Source organism: Fringilla coelebs, assembly GCF_963513975.1.
Source record: "Fringilla coelebs genome assembly, chromosome: 11".
In the NCBI taxonomy this organism is placed as follows: domain Eukaryota; kingdom Metazoa; phylum Chordata; class Aves; order Passeriformes; family Fringillidae; genus Fringilla; species Fringilla coelebs.
The window spans coordinates 16,904,988-16,920,512 of NC_140037.1; the positions used below are offsets into that span (position 1 = coordinate 16,904,988).

Below are 15,525 nucleotides of genomic sequence, written 5' to 3' on the forward strand. Positions count from 1 at the left end.
ACTCTTTCCCATCAATTATTGCAGTTATTGCTCCAGAGCCTTTGCAGGGACTCAAAGAAAACTTGTTTTGAAGGAGAGCACCAGCGGCAAGGAAGCTGATTCCATTCTAAATGCATTGTTTCCACAGAGAACAAGTTTCATCCCCGACAATCCTGCCATCAGCAGGGTCACTGCCAGCCCAGCTCAGGGCTGCCCTCAGCAGCACCAGCACACTGCTGCCAGCGGGACATCACCTCTGCACCGAGCTCAGTCCTCCTGCTCTGCTCCTCGCAGCTGCCTTCACCAGGCAGAGATAAAAGTGGCTACAAAAAACACCCCAAACCCACATTATTTCACTTTCAGAGCGCAGAACATCGGGCCACGTCACCTCCCGACAGAGCGCCGGGAGCCGCTCGCGTTTCCTCCGGAGCAGCCGTGACTCACCAGCCCCAGCAAGGGCCCGGGCTGCGCCTCTCCAGCACAGATAACTCACACGGCCACCAGGCACGGCTCTGGAGCCCGTATCTCATTTTAATTAAGACGAGACACTTCCACCTAGTTTCACACTGTAATTACAGCCCAGCCTCCCGGGGCAGATGCCAGCGTGCAGCTCCACACGAGGTGTGGCCGGCGGCTCACCCTCCGCCCTGGCAGGGTCTCTGTGCCCAGTGTGGGGTTTGTGGGGCTGTGGGCTGCACCCCTGCACATCCAGCCGGGCTGCAGGGCCCAGCTCTGCCCTGGGCAGTGACACAGGTACGTGTCACCCGTGCTGGCTGGGGGAGCAGGGTGGGGACAAGCCTCTCGCCTGTGCTGCAGCTGGCTCCTGCTCTCTGATGGCTCTGGGGGCACATCCCTGTCCTCTGGCTGCACAGGGGAAGCTGCAGGACACTGCAGGCACCTGTAGAGCAAGACCTGGTAGACCAAAGAAAAAGCTGCCATGAAACACTACATAAACAGCCCCAAAACCAGACAGAGCAACATGACTATGCCACACCTATTTAACAAAGGATGCTACACAAGTTGTGCAGCAGCAACCAAGTTCATTCTCAGCACCAAAGCCTTTTGAAAGATAATAGCTTAAATAACAATCTTATGTCCTTCCTTAAAATCCCCAACCCAGCCTGTATTACACTGTCACCTGGAAACAAACTAGTGGTGTAAGTCACAGGGGTTTAACTCACATCACTTCCCAACCTACAAGTGGAAAGAGGAAGCAGCTTCCTTAGTTACACTGAGTGCCATAAGGAATTGGGAGTATTGTTGCCACCTTCTGACTTGTTTTAAATCACTCAAGAAGTCAGACTCACACAGCAATGAACCCAATAGTAACACCTCAAAGCAGACAGATCCTAAAGTATCAGCTCCCACCCTCAGTGACACTAATGAGAACAGAGCATGCTTCACCCTCACATCTCAGCTTGGTTAGGGAAGCAGACATTTCAGCCAAAATCACTTAGAAGCATTTTCCTCTCGAGATGGAAACTACTTCTCTATTGCAGCAGAGGAAGTGTGAGCAGGAAGAAGAAACAGTACAGAAACCTACCTGCAAGATAAGGCTAATGCTGCTTCAGCTGGAGGAGGGGTGGTGAGCAGGCTACGTGGTTTTGCCTGCTGACACACTGCTGAGGACTGAAGGTACCAAGGTATCAACTTTTTCTCAACTTGAAATCACATTTTCCATTAATGCACAGCTTTAGTTACAAATGCAGTACTAAAGGTCAGTGCCAAGACTGTATGTCCTGAGGAAGATGCACTTTTTGTTACAGAGCCCAGATGACAATCATTGACTTGGCAAATTCAGGGCTTTTACTGAGCGTTTAAGATAATTGTTATCAAATAGCTTTGGGCACTTTGGTTTTCTGGAAAAATCTTGTGCCTCTCCTGTGGCAGAGCTCCAGGAGCACTCACTCTGCCAGGGTGCTGGGAAGATGTCGGCTCTGGCCGGAGGGCAGCTACAGACACTGCAAGATGATGTCAGGACCTGTGGCCATCTTCACACACATAAAGCCTGCATGAAATCAAGAACATTAAAGACTCACACAAGACAAACACAGATTTCTTTTGAACAAAGCTCCATCACACTGGCCTGTGAGGGGGCTGCTCTGAACTGGCCCCCAGCTCGGGGAGTGCCTGCCGTGCACAGGAAGACAATGCACAGCCTTCACTCCCCTACTCCCTCCTGAGAGCACCCGACACTGTGAGCTTTACACCCAGCTGGGGCACAGCTGTACACCCTGCTCCCCCACACCAGGACTCAAGACAATGCAGATGTGGTTCCTGCATTTAGAATAAAAACAGGACCTCAAAAACAACCCACAAAACAAAGAGCAGCAGCAGCTTGTCAGTTCAGCCCACTCCAGAAGAAACTGAACACAGACTACTCACCCCATTTTGGTAATACAGGTATCTATTTTATTAAAAAAGTTACAAACAGGTGGACTGTAGGGTTGTCTTACAAAATGACAAGAATGAATTCTACTGGAAAAAACTTTTTACAAAGCATTATAGGTAATTGTTCCATTTTTGCACTTGTTATTCCAGATTTCACCTATCACTGATAAAGATACAGTACATTAGATACAAGATGTTAGGTTACATTTTTATTTGTAGAGCCCTACTGCAGTGATTTGAACAACTCCTAAACAGATGCCATAGTAAAGACAATACATATTGCATTTATTATTAGCCTCTTACTCTAATAAGCAACTTCACATGCAAACTATTGAGGAAGCCTAAATAAACTTTTGGTCCCTTTTTCCCCCCAAAGTGTGCTGAAGAAACCATCTCTCATTTTCCCAGTCCTGTCACTCTAAGCTAGTTCAAGTTTAAGGTTTTTTTTCATTTGTTTGTTTTTTGTGGTTTTTTTTTTCTTTTTTTTCTTTTTTTGCTGAGGTCAATGAAAATGAACACTGCTTTGAAAACTACCCATAGGAATGAACCACTGACCAATATCAACCAACTTTTTCCTTCTTAGACAAAGGAAAACTAGGATCTTTATGAATTACTTTCATATCCTATTACTTCCTTACAACCTACCAAAATGATCAACAACCATCACTTAAAAAAAAGGTCTAGTTTGAATACAAGGTTTGGTTTAATTCTGATATTAAAGTGCAAACCTAAGTATTAGCCTCAGCCTGTTTATAAAGTTTGTACAAACAGGAAAAAAATAAATTCAAGTAACCCCACAGAAAAAGAATCAGGTGTTTTAATAACCAGGCAGAAATCCTGTCCTCTTCTTTTCAGGATTCAAATTCAACACTGAATGTAGACACAGAATCTTTATTTCTGCTAATATTGTAAAGTCAGCCTGCATTATTACCAATAAAACACATTAATATTGAGATACTGTACCGGTGATCTTTTATTGTTTTAAATGCCATCATCCACAATACAATTTGTGAGTTTTCAACTGCTTAACCTCATATATCCATCACTGCTTTTACTGGAGCTTTTCTCATAGATATTTAGCTATTACACTGAAAGAACGTACATTTCTAGAAGCATGTTCAAATGACTAAAGCTGGGCTCCTAAAAACCTAGAACTTTGGTGCAGTAGGTGAGCTGCAGTTATTAAATTTCTGCAAAAAAAATTACACATTTTAAACCACTGCTAGAAAAAGCTCTCATGTATGCAACACGTTAATAGAGGTGAACAAAAAGATTTTGTCTGTTCTTTGTACATTTTCATTCTGATCTTTATACCTGTGTTATTGTTAAAATTTTCAAGTATTCAGAGAAAATGTTGATCAGGTAAACAATAAGGAAGGCAATGGCTGTTTAAAGCACGCTTGCAGTTAGTATCACTGAAACCTGGTGCTTTTCCCCTTGTTACACCAACTTGTCTCTAATATTAAACTTGTTTATTGGGGAAAAAAAACCAAACTAAAAAGCAATTTGTGACAGTGCAAGAAAAATTTTAACAAATATTGCTTTAAAATATTATTCAGAAAGACAAATATTAGAAACTATAAAATGTAAAGTGATCTTATTTGCATTAGATTTACATATGCAGAGGTCTACTAGATGTCTCTTACTGTGCCAGGCAAAGCTGAGCTGACAGAGAAGGCATAGAGCCCCTTTTGAAGGATACATTATCCCTTTTCAAAGGCATAGAGAAGCAATTTGTAAACAAACAAGTTTAGAAACTCAGTAGAAGGAAAAGTGTGCTGCTGTTTTTCAATGCTACAATTGTCGTGTTCAATTAAGAAACCCGAGATTGCCAGAAACATCAGCTGGAGACTTTCTATGCCATTCCAAGTGATCCCTACTGTCAAATCAGACCAGTTACAAACACATTGTCACAGCTGCATTTGCCAAGAAAAGGGATACTACATCCAGACGACAGAGTGCCTCCAGTATCTTTCCATGACACTGTCACACGTAAACAAAAAGTCTCAAAGAATGACCAACTACATTGTAGGAGAAAACCTTGCAAATAGAAATAAGCATTGATGCGAGGTAATATACAGAAGTAACCATTTGTTTAAGGCTCAACTTATTCTCCATTAAAACTCTCTTCTTTTAAAAGGCATTGAGTAGGTAATACTGAGTTTAAGTATTTAATAAATACAAATTCAGAATTGATTAAAGAAATCAATTAAAATATTAAAAATGAACTCTTGCATATTAGCCATTATATGAACTTAGAAAGCTATAAAAGGACTGATAGGTAAAGAACAGATTTTAAAACTTATGGTAAACATGCTAAGCATTCTGATTAAGGTGTGTGGATCCTGGAGGCCACCAACCTTATGCACTTAGATGTATGGCAATGTGCTGTAATAGAGACAGGTTTACCAAGGCTCAGCTCTGCAACCTGGGCTGAAAGTTCTCCAAAGCAGCATCTGTGCAAGTTTCCTCTGAGTTTTATCTGCAATTTAAACAAACAAAAAACAAAAAGCCTAATGAAAGCCAGATTCAATACATATCCAAAGCGAACACGGCTCCTCCCCTGCCTGGAATGGCCAGTTTTCCATCCTGAGCTCCAAAGCCCAGTTTTCCACAGCAGCATTCCCAAATGCTCCACTAACTGTTAATACAGGAGGCAAGCAGGTAACAACCTATTGCTATTCACTTTGTAATAGCTTCTGCTGTGGGATAGGAAATTGCATCTAAAGATCTGAAAAAGCCAGGAAATTTAAGTTCTCCTGTACAGATGCACCAATGCAGGACATCTAGTGTATGTGTAATACCCAGTAACATAGAGCAATGGCCTTTAGCACAAGTGCTGGGAACAGGCAGATGAGCCAACTCACTCAGTTTTGACACCTGAGTTCTCAGCAATCAGACCCTCTAAATGACTCCAAAAAAGCCCCTTAGCATTCAGACAGCCTCAGCAGGGACAGAGCTGTATACCACCATCCTCAATCAAGCACACCAACACAATTACCAATGTCACCAAACCATCTTTGCATTACAGATAACTTGCTTGTAGCTCCCAGGATTTATCTGCAGAGATCGCTAGCCTAAAAGTCTCAGGTGAAGCTCAAAGTCTGTAGAAACCTGTCATGTGTATGTGCATGTACTTCACTCTAGCTTGATCCATGACTTTTCAGGGATTTTGAGGAGCCTTGTCAATTCTTCAATTTCTCCAAATGAGTCAGGACCTATGTTTCCTACTGCACCATTTCTTTTCAGCTGTTGGTTTGCTCTCAGTTAACAGTCTGTCACCACAGTGCTCTGACATGGCCAGGGTTCCCCTTCCTGCCTAACAACTGGCCAACACTCAGGAGCAGCAGTCCTGCCCTGACAGGAGCCAACATCCACGTTTTTCTTGCTGGTTTGTATGTTTTCCAACTAACAGCAATTTTCTCCCAGTCTGGTGAGATCACTCCTACCTCACACACTGTTGCTGGGGCACAAGTTTTAGACAGAGAGTTCCTGTATTGTCAGAAGCAGCAAACCAACATTTAGGTTCTAATGGGGATGGATAAGACCTGCTTAATAGATGTTTTATCTTTGCTTAGAGCACAGAAGAGGCAAATAATTTACAGTGTAGCTCCTTATCCTACCACAGTTAAATCCACTCCAAAAACTTCATCTAAACCCAGCATTCAATAATGTGGCCAGCAAAGAATTGCTGGGAATAGTAAGAACAGAAAAATGAAGTAATGGTATTTTCCTCCACATGCCCTTCAGCATCCTTGCATTTGCAGGTTAGGGATCTCCCAGTTCAGATTTGTAGTCTTTCCATTTGTGTTTAGTCGCTAAAATTAACACTACAGGATACCTCATCTGGCTTCATTTGCCTGTGATATTTTATACTACTCTCTGGTCTCTTCTGTGAGCAGGGAGGAGAGAAGGGGAAGTCAGACAAGATAGTATAATAAATGTGTCTCTGTTGCACAGCCACACAGACCAGAACAGAGTACACTTTCAGTTTTTATTCCTAGAGTATTCCTCTTCCTTCAGCCTTGCTAATACCAATTATTCATGAACACATGGGACAGAAACCACTAATCAGAATCAGTCTTTCATCCCAACCTTTAAGGTGTTACCAATCCTGTTAGTATCAGAAAGACTTCAGTGCACAAGCACTCTACCAGGAACCATACTTTAAATAAGATTCAAAATACAAAACAGTGTCATACTGAAAACTCAAGAGAAATACTGGAGCAAGAAAAACAAAGCAGGTCCTGGAACTCTCCTATCCCTGAATACAAGAGTAAAACAACAGAAGACCACTGCAGAAACACAAAAGAGGAGGTGGGAAACAGGATGTGAGAACAACACACATTTTTAAAAGGAACTAAGGGTTATCCTGACTATGCAGTTATGTTCCATCCTCCATCTCAGCCAAGGCAGCTGACTGGAACAACAGTTCAGCAAATGCTTCTCAAAAATGTCATGAAAGAACTTACACATCATAGCTGACAGACAGGCTGAAGTATCAGCACCAAAAAGAGCTCAGGTTAAGTGGTACCTGAGAGTTAAAACTGACACTGGAACAGCCTCAGGCAAAGCTAGGCTCAGAAAAGAAATCCAGCCCCACCCCTCTGGTGCCCTCCTGGCATCAGAACTGCAGGAACACAAACTGTTGTATGCACTGCTCTGTGAACTGACACACCCAAGACTCCTCCTGGACACAGCCAGGTTACAGAACTCAGAGATGATGATGATGATCCCAGGACACGGCTGTAGTTCAAGCCCGCAGATTTTCAGACAGGTGGTTCTACTTCCTCAGTTTCAATTTACCTAGGAGGGGTCACTCCTAAAGCAGAGGACTGACAAGCAGCAATTGTTTCCTGGATCACAGATAAGCAGGATTACAAAGCTGATTAGAGCTATCACAAGACACCATCAGCACCTCTCCTACCAAAGCACATCAGACAGAAATTATCGAGCAGCAAAGGCTCATGATAAAGTTAATGAGATCCTACATCTACTCAATCAAAGAACAAGGACAGAGTGGGAGCCAAGAAGAGCAAAGTACCCCAAAAGTGTTAGCCTGAAATGAAATATAGAGAGCATGAAGCCTGTGAAAAGCCAGAATGAGTAATAAAAAGTACCAGACATGGTGAGAACTGGACTGAAGAGGAAATGGATCAGGAAGGAAAGACTTGTTTGGCACAGGTGATGAGACTATACTAGGCAGAGACAGCACTCCCCAGAAGCAAGGAAGCAGTTTCCTGCTAAAGGCTTGGGGTGATTCCTTCTGTCTAAGCCAGGCAGAAGGAAGGAGAGGAAATCTCTATCACAAAAGCTTAGATCCCCTGTCTCAAGGCCTCTCAAAGACATAAGAATACAGATGCTTCTTCTGAAGCAAGAACATGTTTAGGAAGCCACCAAATCTAAGTAAAAGTTATCATTCAAAGGAATAACATGTGGCCCTCCTGCCCCTTCTTCAATTTCACTTTTAAGATTAAATGTGCTACTTAGTGCTAAATCCAGAAGCAGACAGGTTACAAAGCCTCCCTTAGAAGCAATCAATTCCAGAACTCTAAATTTCAAGGATGAAAGCCCTGATTTTGTCAGAGTTTAAGACAATAACCTGCACAAGACAAACCACTAGTAACCCAGGGAATTGCCATATCCTTTGGCACGATACTTCTAGTCCACATAATCTTGTTTGTGAAGCTGCCTTAGAAATAGCTGCAACATTGCATTACTATACACAATTCAGGATATTACCCCTGCAGCACTCAATTAAAAAAAAAGGCAGTAATTTCTTAGATTCATTTCTTCCTAGAACTCCATAGACTCTGCAGGTGTGATTAATGAAAGACTTGATTTTTATTTTCCTCTGCTCCAAAACACCAGCTCACCTTTCAACAAGGAAATCTCAAACTTGCACCTCTTACACAGTGACAGCAGCCCTTCCTAATTTCACAGAACTGGAGATAAAAACATCACATATTATCTGTAGCATGACAGCGCTAGGACCATGAGCACCTAAAACTTGATATTTACAAAACACTTGATAACAATCTCAAAGAGAAGCATTGAGACTTCACTCTGACCTTGCACTCAAGATTAAAGAGGATACACGGTCCAAAGCTTCCAGTAATAACCTATTTTCCCTCTTGTCATTCAGACACAAAAAGCTCCTTTGAGTTAAGCAAGTTACTACCACGGCAGTGGGAGTCTGAGCCTCAAGCAGGGCAGCTGTCAGGAGGGGCAGTTCCTTCCCCTGAGTTTCCACATCCTCCCTCACTCCTGCACTTGCTCTCAGAGATCACGAGTTGTTTGTGAAGGTCCAACAGACAACTGGAGGTCTGAGGGCCCAGCTGGCTACACACAGAGCACACCAAGGGTGCTTTGCAGTCACATGGATTGGAGCCAGAGGTGAAACAAGACCTACAACAGCTACAGGGGAAACAGGAGTGGGGGGCTCAGAACCACCTCATGGGAATGCACACCGGGGAGGGACAGACCCGCTCACAGTCAGGAGGAAAAAGGTGATGAAAAAGACCACACATGTGAAAGGCCAAAGGCAGCTGTCCTGGAGGAAAAAAAAAAATTAAAATTAAAGCAACACCTGACACAGGGGAAGCCTTACAGAGAGCCCTCTGAACACTGGACTCCCATCACACCTCTTGTGAGTCACTGGGATAGGAGAGTTGTGCATTGGAAAGCCATTTTACAGTGTGTTCTCTGCTCTGGAGATTTGAGATGAAGAGCACTTTGTGCACGCCCTTGACTATTACATGCGGGCTTTGAGCCACTTCTCACAGCTCAGGGTGGTTCTCTTGCAAGAGAAACTTATTCCACTGATAAGGCAAAAGGGTACTGTCAGTTTCTGTACTACAGAACTTTATTTCTTTTAAACAAGCTCAAAGTCTTCTCAGCAAAACTACAGGGAAACTTGGTCACAATAATCCCATTGAACTCCAAGGTAACTCCCATTACTGGAAAATAATTCAGATACCAGCTACAAGAAAAACCCACTGCAACATCACAAAGCACTTATGCAGAATAACACAGCACCAAATACAGCACTGACAGTCAAAATAGGTGCCAATGAGATCATTCACTTTCTGTCATTGTACAATAACTGCAACCAAATGCAGTATTCCCTGACTAACCCTACTGAGGTAACACAAGAAGTCCATTTGACTCAACCATGTGCACACACTCCCATCTCTTTTGGAGGAAGGCTGCCTCATTTCAGACTCCCTGTCCCTTTATCTCTTACTGAAACACCATATTTAGACACCTCAGTTAGTTATGACTGTTCCACCAACCTGCTCTGTATGGCCATGGTTGAGGTTTTTCTTAATCTCTCTCACTGGACGATGCAAGTTGTACAACATTGATCTTGTTTTTCAGGCAGGGAGGCATAGTTCATTTGCCTGACGATCTCAGCAAACAGTTCATCCACCATTGTTTTGCTCTTGGCTGATGTCTCCATGAAGGGACAGCCCCACTCCTGAGCCAGGGCTCTGCCTTCTGCAGACAAGACTTCCCTCTCCGACTCCAGATCCACTTTATTCCCCACCAGGATCAGAGGAACTTTCTCGTATCTCTTCACCCGGACAATCTGGTCCCTCATCGGCTTGATGTCCTGGTCAGACAATCCAGCTGGTTAGTACATGCACGGGATCACATGGAACTGCTACACAACCACTGCAGAAACACATTTTAATAACCCTCACGTGCAACTGAACATTAAAAATACATCAGGAGGCTTTTTAAACTCATGGTCACGCAGATCTAGAATTCAGAGAAAATTTACTACCTATCACTAAGTTACTTCTTTTATATAAAGCATGTGCACTTTAGAGAATTTTATGTGCCTTTAGAAACAGAAAGCGACTGCTGTGCTCTCAGACAGTCCCTTCAGCCAGAGGAGGACTCGGCATTGCTGCTCTGAAGGCTGGTTTCAGCTTTCTGAAGAAGTTGTCTCAAGTCTAAGGACCTGTAACCCTAGCAGGGGCATGCCATTACACAACCATTTAGGAAGTTTGTGCTTAGTTTACAGCTTGAGAGAGCCATCAATTTAAATAAAGCCTTCTCAGTCCTGGAATGCTTGGAATAATTCATTGTGAACACATTTAATCACATGTAAGTAACCAAATTAGACGCTGTAAAGAGATTTTATTACCTAGAGATGCATTTATTCAAGTCTGAGCCGACACGGGGCGTTTACACTTGAAAGTCTGAGTCAGCCTCCCCTGCCCCCTGAGTGTTTTAAGTTGCTATCAGTACTACAAATTCTTGCATAGTTCTGAGACAAAGCAAGCCTAACGTTTGAAGTTACCACTGTGTAAAGAACTGCAGAGAGGCTTACACCTACAGCCTTCAGAGCAAACACTACAGACAGACGGGAATAATTAAATATTAACAAGGTGGATTACTGCACATCCATTCCTCAAATAATGAGGGCTCACTGGAACCCAAAAATCAGTGAAAATGAGAGCAGAAGCATCCCAATGTCACTGCTGTTGTTTTCCAAAGATAAGCATGCCTTCAGTTTGCACAGGGCTGTTTCGAGGCCTCTGCTAAGATAAGGTTTAGCCTTCAGAAGCAAACAGTGGGGGTGTGCAAGGTCTTGCCAAGCAGCTGGAACACACCCAGCTCAGCAGCCCAAGCCAAGGCAGGAGCTGCAAATCCCTGCGCTGCACGGAGTGCTGTTAAACTCACTTACTGCCCAAAAACAAAGCCCCATCTCTACAGGCAGCTTAGACCAGCTACTAGCTGAGACATTTCCCTTTTTTTTTTTTAAGAGTTTTAATAGCAGAAATCAAATCCAGATCCTCAAAATGATCGTGTATAGCTAGTTCTCCTCTCCAGTACTCCACCTACGCTGTGAGAGCATCGAGCTCGTGCTGGACAGGAATATATTTTGGGGGCAGGGAGCGGAAAATAGCAGCTCGCTTAACAAGTCACAACTGCAGAACAATGAGACTCTCTGCAAGAGCAACTGCAGAAACATGCCTTTTAGGAAGGAGAGGGGGTTGGAAGGGGAAGTCTCAGTTTTAATATCGAGTGATTTCTTCACAAAAGGGGATTGCCAAGAGATTTCTGCTGGGGAAGTGGGAGCTAGTCATTGTTCTCCAGCACTGCGTGGGATTTAACAATAGTGGCACCCTGATAAGTACCTGCAAAGCAAGCAGTTTTCCATCAGGAAGGAGGGCTGGCAAACGCGCTTTCAAGCTGGGCATTTACACTTTCGGCCCTTGGGAGATAAAGCGCTTCCACGCACACGTGGCTACCCCTAAAACTTCCTCCTCGGCCCAGCGCCTTTCCCGGGGCAGGGCCGGCTCTATCCGAGGACGGGACACGGGCGAGGTTACCTGGAAGGATTGCTGGTTGACCAGGCTGTAGACGAGGATGAATCCCTGCCCGTTCTTGATGTAGAGGTCGCGCATGGAGGCGAACTGCTCGGTGCCCGCCGTGTCCAGGATCTCCAGCACCGAGGGGGACGAGTCCACCTCGATCTCCTTGCGGTAGAAGTCCTCAATGGTGGGGTCGTACTTCTCGATGAAGGTCCCGGTGACGAACTGCACCGTCAGGGCGGACTTCCCCACCCCCCCGCTGCCCAGCACCACCACCTTGTACTCCCGCATCGGGCCCCGCTCGCCGCTCCCCGCCGGGCCCGGGCCTAGGGCAGGCGGCACCGCGGCCCTCGCATAGCCCCGGCCCGCCTCAGGTGAAGGGCGAGGCCCCACTGCTCCCGCGCCGTCCTGGGGGGAGCGAGACCCCCGTCAGCGCCCGGCGCGGCCCCGGCCCCGCTGCGCTCCTTCACCGCCGCGCTCCCGCCATCGCCGCCTCGGCCGCGGGACCCGCCCGCCAGGGCCACCCCCACCCGGAAGAGTTTTGCTGAGGCACCGGAGGCGGCCCCGCCCCGTCGTCACCGCTCACTTCCGGCGTGCTGCGTCACGGCCCGCCCGAACTGCGCCCGGGGGGATGGGTTTGAGTGTTGCACCGAGGCAGCCGCGCTGTGACGGGGGACAGGTTTGAGTGTTGCACCGAGGCACCCGCGCTGTGACGGGGGACAGGTTTGAGTGTGGCACCGAGGCACCCGCGCTGTGACGGGGGACAGGTTTGAGTGTGGCACCGAGGCACTGTCCCTGCCCGGCCCCCCAACATGGCGGCCCTAACATGGCGGCCGCGGCCGCTCGGAGGGCGGCTCTGTGAGCGGCGCGTTGTCCGTCCACGAGCTCCTGTTCGATAACTTGAACAAACTACATAACAAACTCCTCTCAGCTCCCTGAGGGAAGAGACCCGCACGGGACCCGGGCTGTGACACCGGCTCCGCGGTTCTTCATCCCTGCAAGCCCGCTGGGCTGGGGACAGAGACGGTCACCAAGTTGATCACAGGGATGAGGGACTTCTAATATAAAGAAAGGCTGAGAGAATTGGGATTGTTCAGCCTGGAGATGAGAAAGCTTCGGGGTGACCTAATTGCCCCTTCCAGTGCCTGAAGGGAATTTACAGGAAAGACGGAGTGGGATTGTTTACAAATACATGTAGTGACAGGAAAGGCGGAATGAATGGGCTCAGATTTGATATTATGAAGAAAATCTTTCCTGTCAGGGTGGTGAGGCCCTAGCACAGGCTGTGCAGAGAAGCTGTGGCTGCCCTAGAGCCTGGAGCGTCCAAGGCCCTCCATGGCAAGGTTGAAACCAGATCACCTTAAGCTCCTTCCCCACCCGAACCACTCCGTGGCTCTGTCAAAGTTGTTACCTCTGCCTGTCCCGTACCTTTACACTTCCACAGCTGCCCAAGCCTCAGTGCTCGGCTGCCCCCCGCTTTTCTCCGTTCCGTGAAAATGCCCCCAGAAACGGCCGGAGTTTCCCGGCTGGGCCGGGCCGGGCCGGGCTCGGGGCGCTGGGTCGGGCTGAGCTGGGCTGAGCTGAGCTGGGCTGGGTCGGGTCGGGCCGGGCTCGGGGCGCTGGGCCGGGCTGAGCCGGGCCGGGCTCGGCAGTCCCACGGCAGTGCTGACAGCAGGTGTCAGCACGGCACCAGAGCCATCCCCACCGCTTCCCCGCCAGCTCCCCCTTGTTACGAGGAAGCAATTAAAAAGAATCAACGTCTGTTTTCCCTCTAAAATAAAATCCCCCATTCGCTTCAGACCCAACTCGATGATTCCCACCGTAGGAGAAGCTCCCCTCCAATATAACCGCCCTTGTTTCTGCTGTTGCCTGCGGACTGCAGAATTTCAGCAGGCACGTGCGAGGCGCTGATTTGTCCCTTTCCCCTTTGCATCACCTGTTTGATTGCAAGTCCAGGGCAGACACAGCTGCCGCGTTGTGTCCATCCCGGGCTTCCAGCAGCCATAGAGATGTGCCTGGTCAAGCCTAAAACCATCCAAAGGTACTGAGCAGGTGACTCTGCTTGTGGCTGTTTTCACAAACAGCTTTATTTTATTCACTCTCTTTCCATAAAGAGAACATGTCCATTATGGGAAAAGGTCAATGAGTACTTCTGTCCTCCAGAACAAATCTTACTTAAGTTACACCAAATTTGATTCACTCTTCTTTATTACATGTAAGTAAAAATCCCTCTCCTTCCTTCACTGTTGCCTCCAGAATTGTGTTGTCAAGTGAATTGCTGGCAGGAGGCAGACGTGCCTGGATGGAAGATTTTCATGTGGCTGGTGAATCAGCTCGAAAATGTAAAAAGGTGAGCATTAAAACAGGCTGCCTCCTACTTTAACCCCATTAGAAGTCACGAGTTTGCAAAGTACCTTAATGCACTCAGGGTGCTCGGGATAAAGGAAAGCCGCAGTTGCTCCCAGAGGACCTTCCCATCTAAATTTAACCATGACACAATCGGCGACAGTGACAAATGGGGGGAGGGAGAAAAGGGGCAAGGGAGGATGAGGGTGACAATAAAGAGATTACACGGTCACTTAGGTTCATTATGTGCACGTCTTTGTGGCACTGCTGGTCCATTATGTTTGTGATGGGTGGAGGAATGACTGCAGGAGAGGAAGGGGCAAAGAGCACAGTGGGAGAAAAGCCAAATATATTTTTGTGCAATTGACTTTAACCAGCAATACCTCGCTCTTGGGCTGAGGGGAGGGCCAAGCAGGTGGACACAGGATTGGGAAAATGGATTTTTTTCCCTCCTCCAGTATTGATTTGGATTGCCAAGATTTATTTCCCAACTCACAGCGCTTTATACCTGGGCATAGATGCCTATAGCTGAAAAAAAGGGCCAAACTCAAAGTGCACCAGGTTGTTTGTTAACCTTAAGACGAGTCATTCCCTTCATTAAACAGTTTGCACAGCTCTTTCACCACCTTGTGCCCTACCACATATCCCGAGCCACAAAAATAGCTGGTGATGTAAAAGGTTTTGAAAGTCTGGATGGGAAGAGCTGCTTCTGCCATAAATGGCCAAGTCCTGAGCCAGCCATGCAGGGCACCTCCTGCCAACACCACCTCTGCCACTCCCTCGCTATCACCATCCCCTCCCCTGAGGTGTGGCACATCCCGGGTCAAAGGCCTGATTTAATCTGTGCTGCCACTTTCTCCCCAGCTCCTGCCAAGGAGAAAGGAGCAGGGCTCAGCCCTCGGTGCTGCCCCAGGAGGGTTTGCCCTTTCTCAGCAAAACAACCTTCTCAATTGAACATCCGGGCAGGATTCGATTGCTGCCAGAGCAGCTCTGTGCTGTTGATGGACTCAGCTGCTCTATGCTGTGCCTGCAGCCAGCAACAATAAAGCAGCCTCTTATTAAATTAACCTGCTAAGACACAGATCCTGCAGGGATGTTCAGGGAACAGACAGATGGCACAAGCAAGGGCCAGGAATAATTGCAATCCCCATCTCACCAATGTAAGAGATGAATCCTGCCCGGTGCTGTGCCCAGCAGGGAGGTGTGACAGGGAGCAGAACCCCGAGAGGTGACAAAGCAGCCTCCCCAAGCCATGGATGGAGTGAGGAGTCTGGAACATGTCCTGTGGATGCCAGGGTGGGACTGCACCAATTCCCAGCAGCCAAAGCCTCCCCACTGCAGCCACAGTGTGGGTGTTGCGTGACTGCCACCACCTCTTGTGGGCTGTCCCCGTTGCCATCATCGATCTGCTCTGACTCCCTCGAGCTGCAAACCAGGCTCTCCCCTGCCAGGAAGCCTGCAGCAGGCTTCTGAGCCGGGG

At 46.9% G+C, this 15,525-nt stretch overlaps 1 protein-coding gene across 1 annotated transcript; it reads right to left on the bottom strand.

The window, feature by feature from the left end:
* Nucleotides 1–2,769: 2,769 nt before the first annotated feature.
* RAP2C (RAP2C, member of RAS oncogene family) lies at nucleotides 2,770–12,227 on the bottom strand. Its single transcript, XM_084212981.1, has 3 exons — nucleotides 11,718–12,227; nucleotides 9,666–9,985; nucleotides 2,770–4,852 (listed from the first exon to the last, which is right to left on the bottom strand). The coding sequence occupies exons 1-2, from the start codon at nucleotides 11,988–11,990 to the stop codon at nucleotides 9,707–9,709; spliced, it is 552 nt and encodes a 183-aa protein (XP_084069107.1). The 5' UTR covers nucleotides 11,991–12,227; the 3' UTR covers nucleotides 2,770–4,852; nucleotides 9,666–9,706.
* Nucleotides 12,228–15,525: the final 3,298 nt, after the last annotated feature.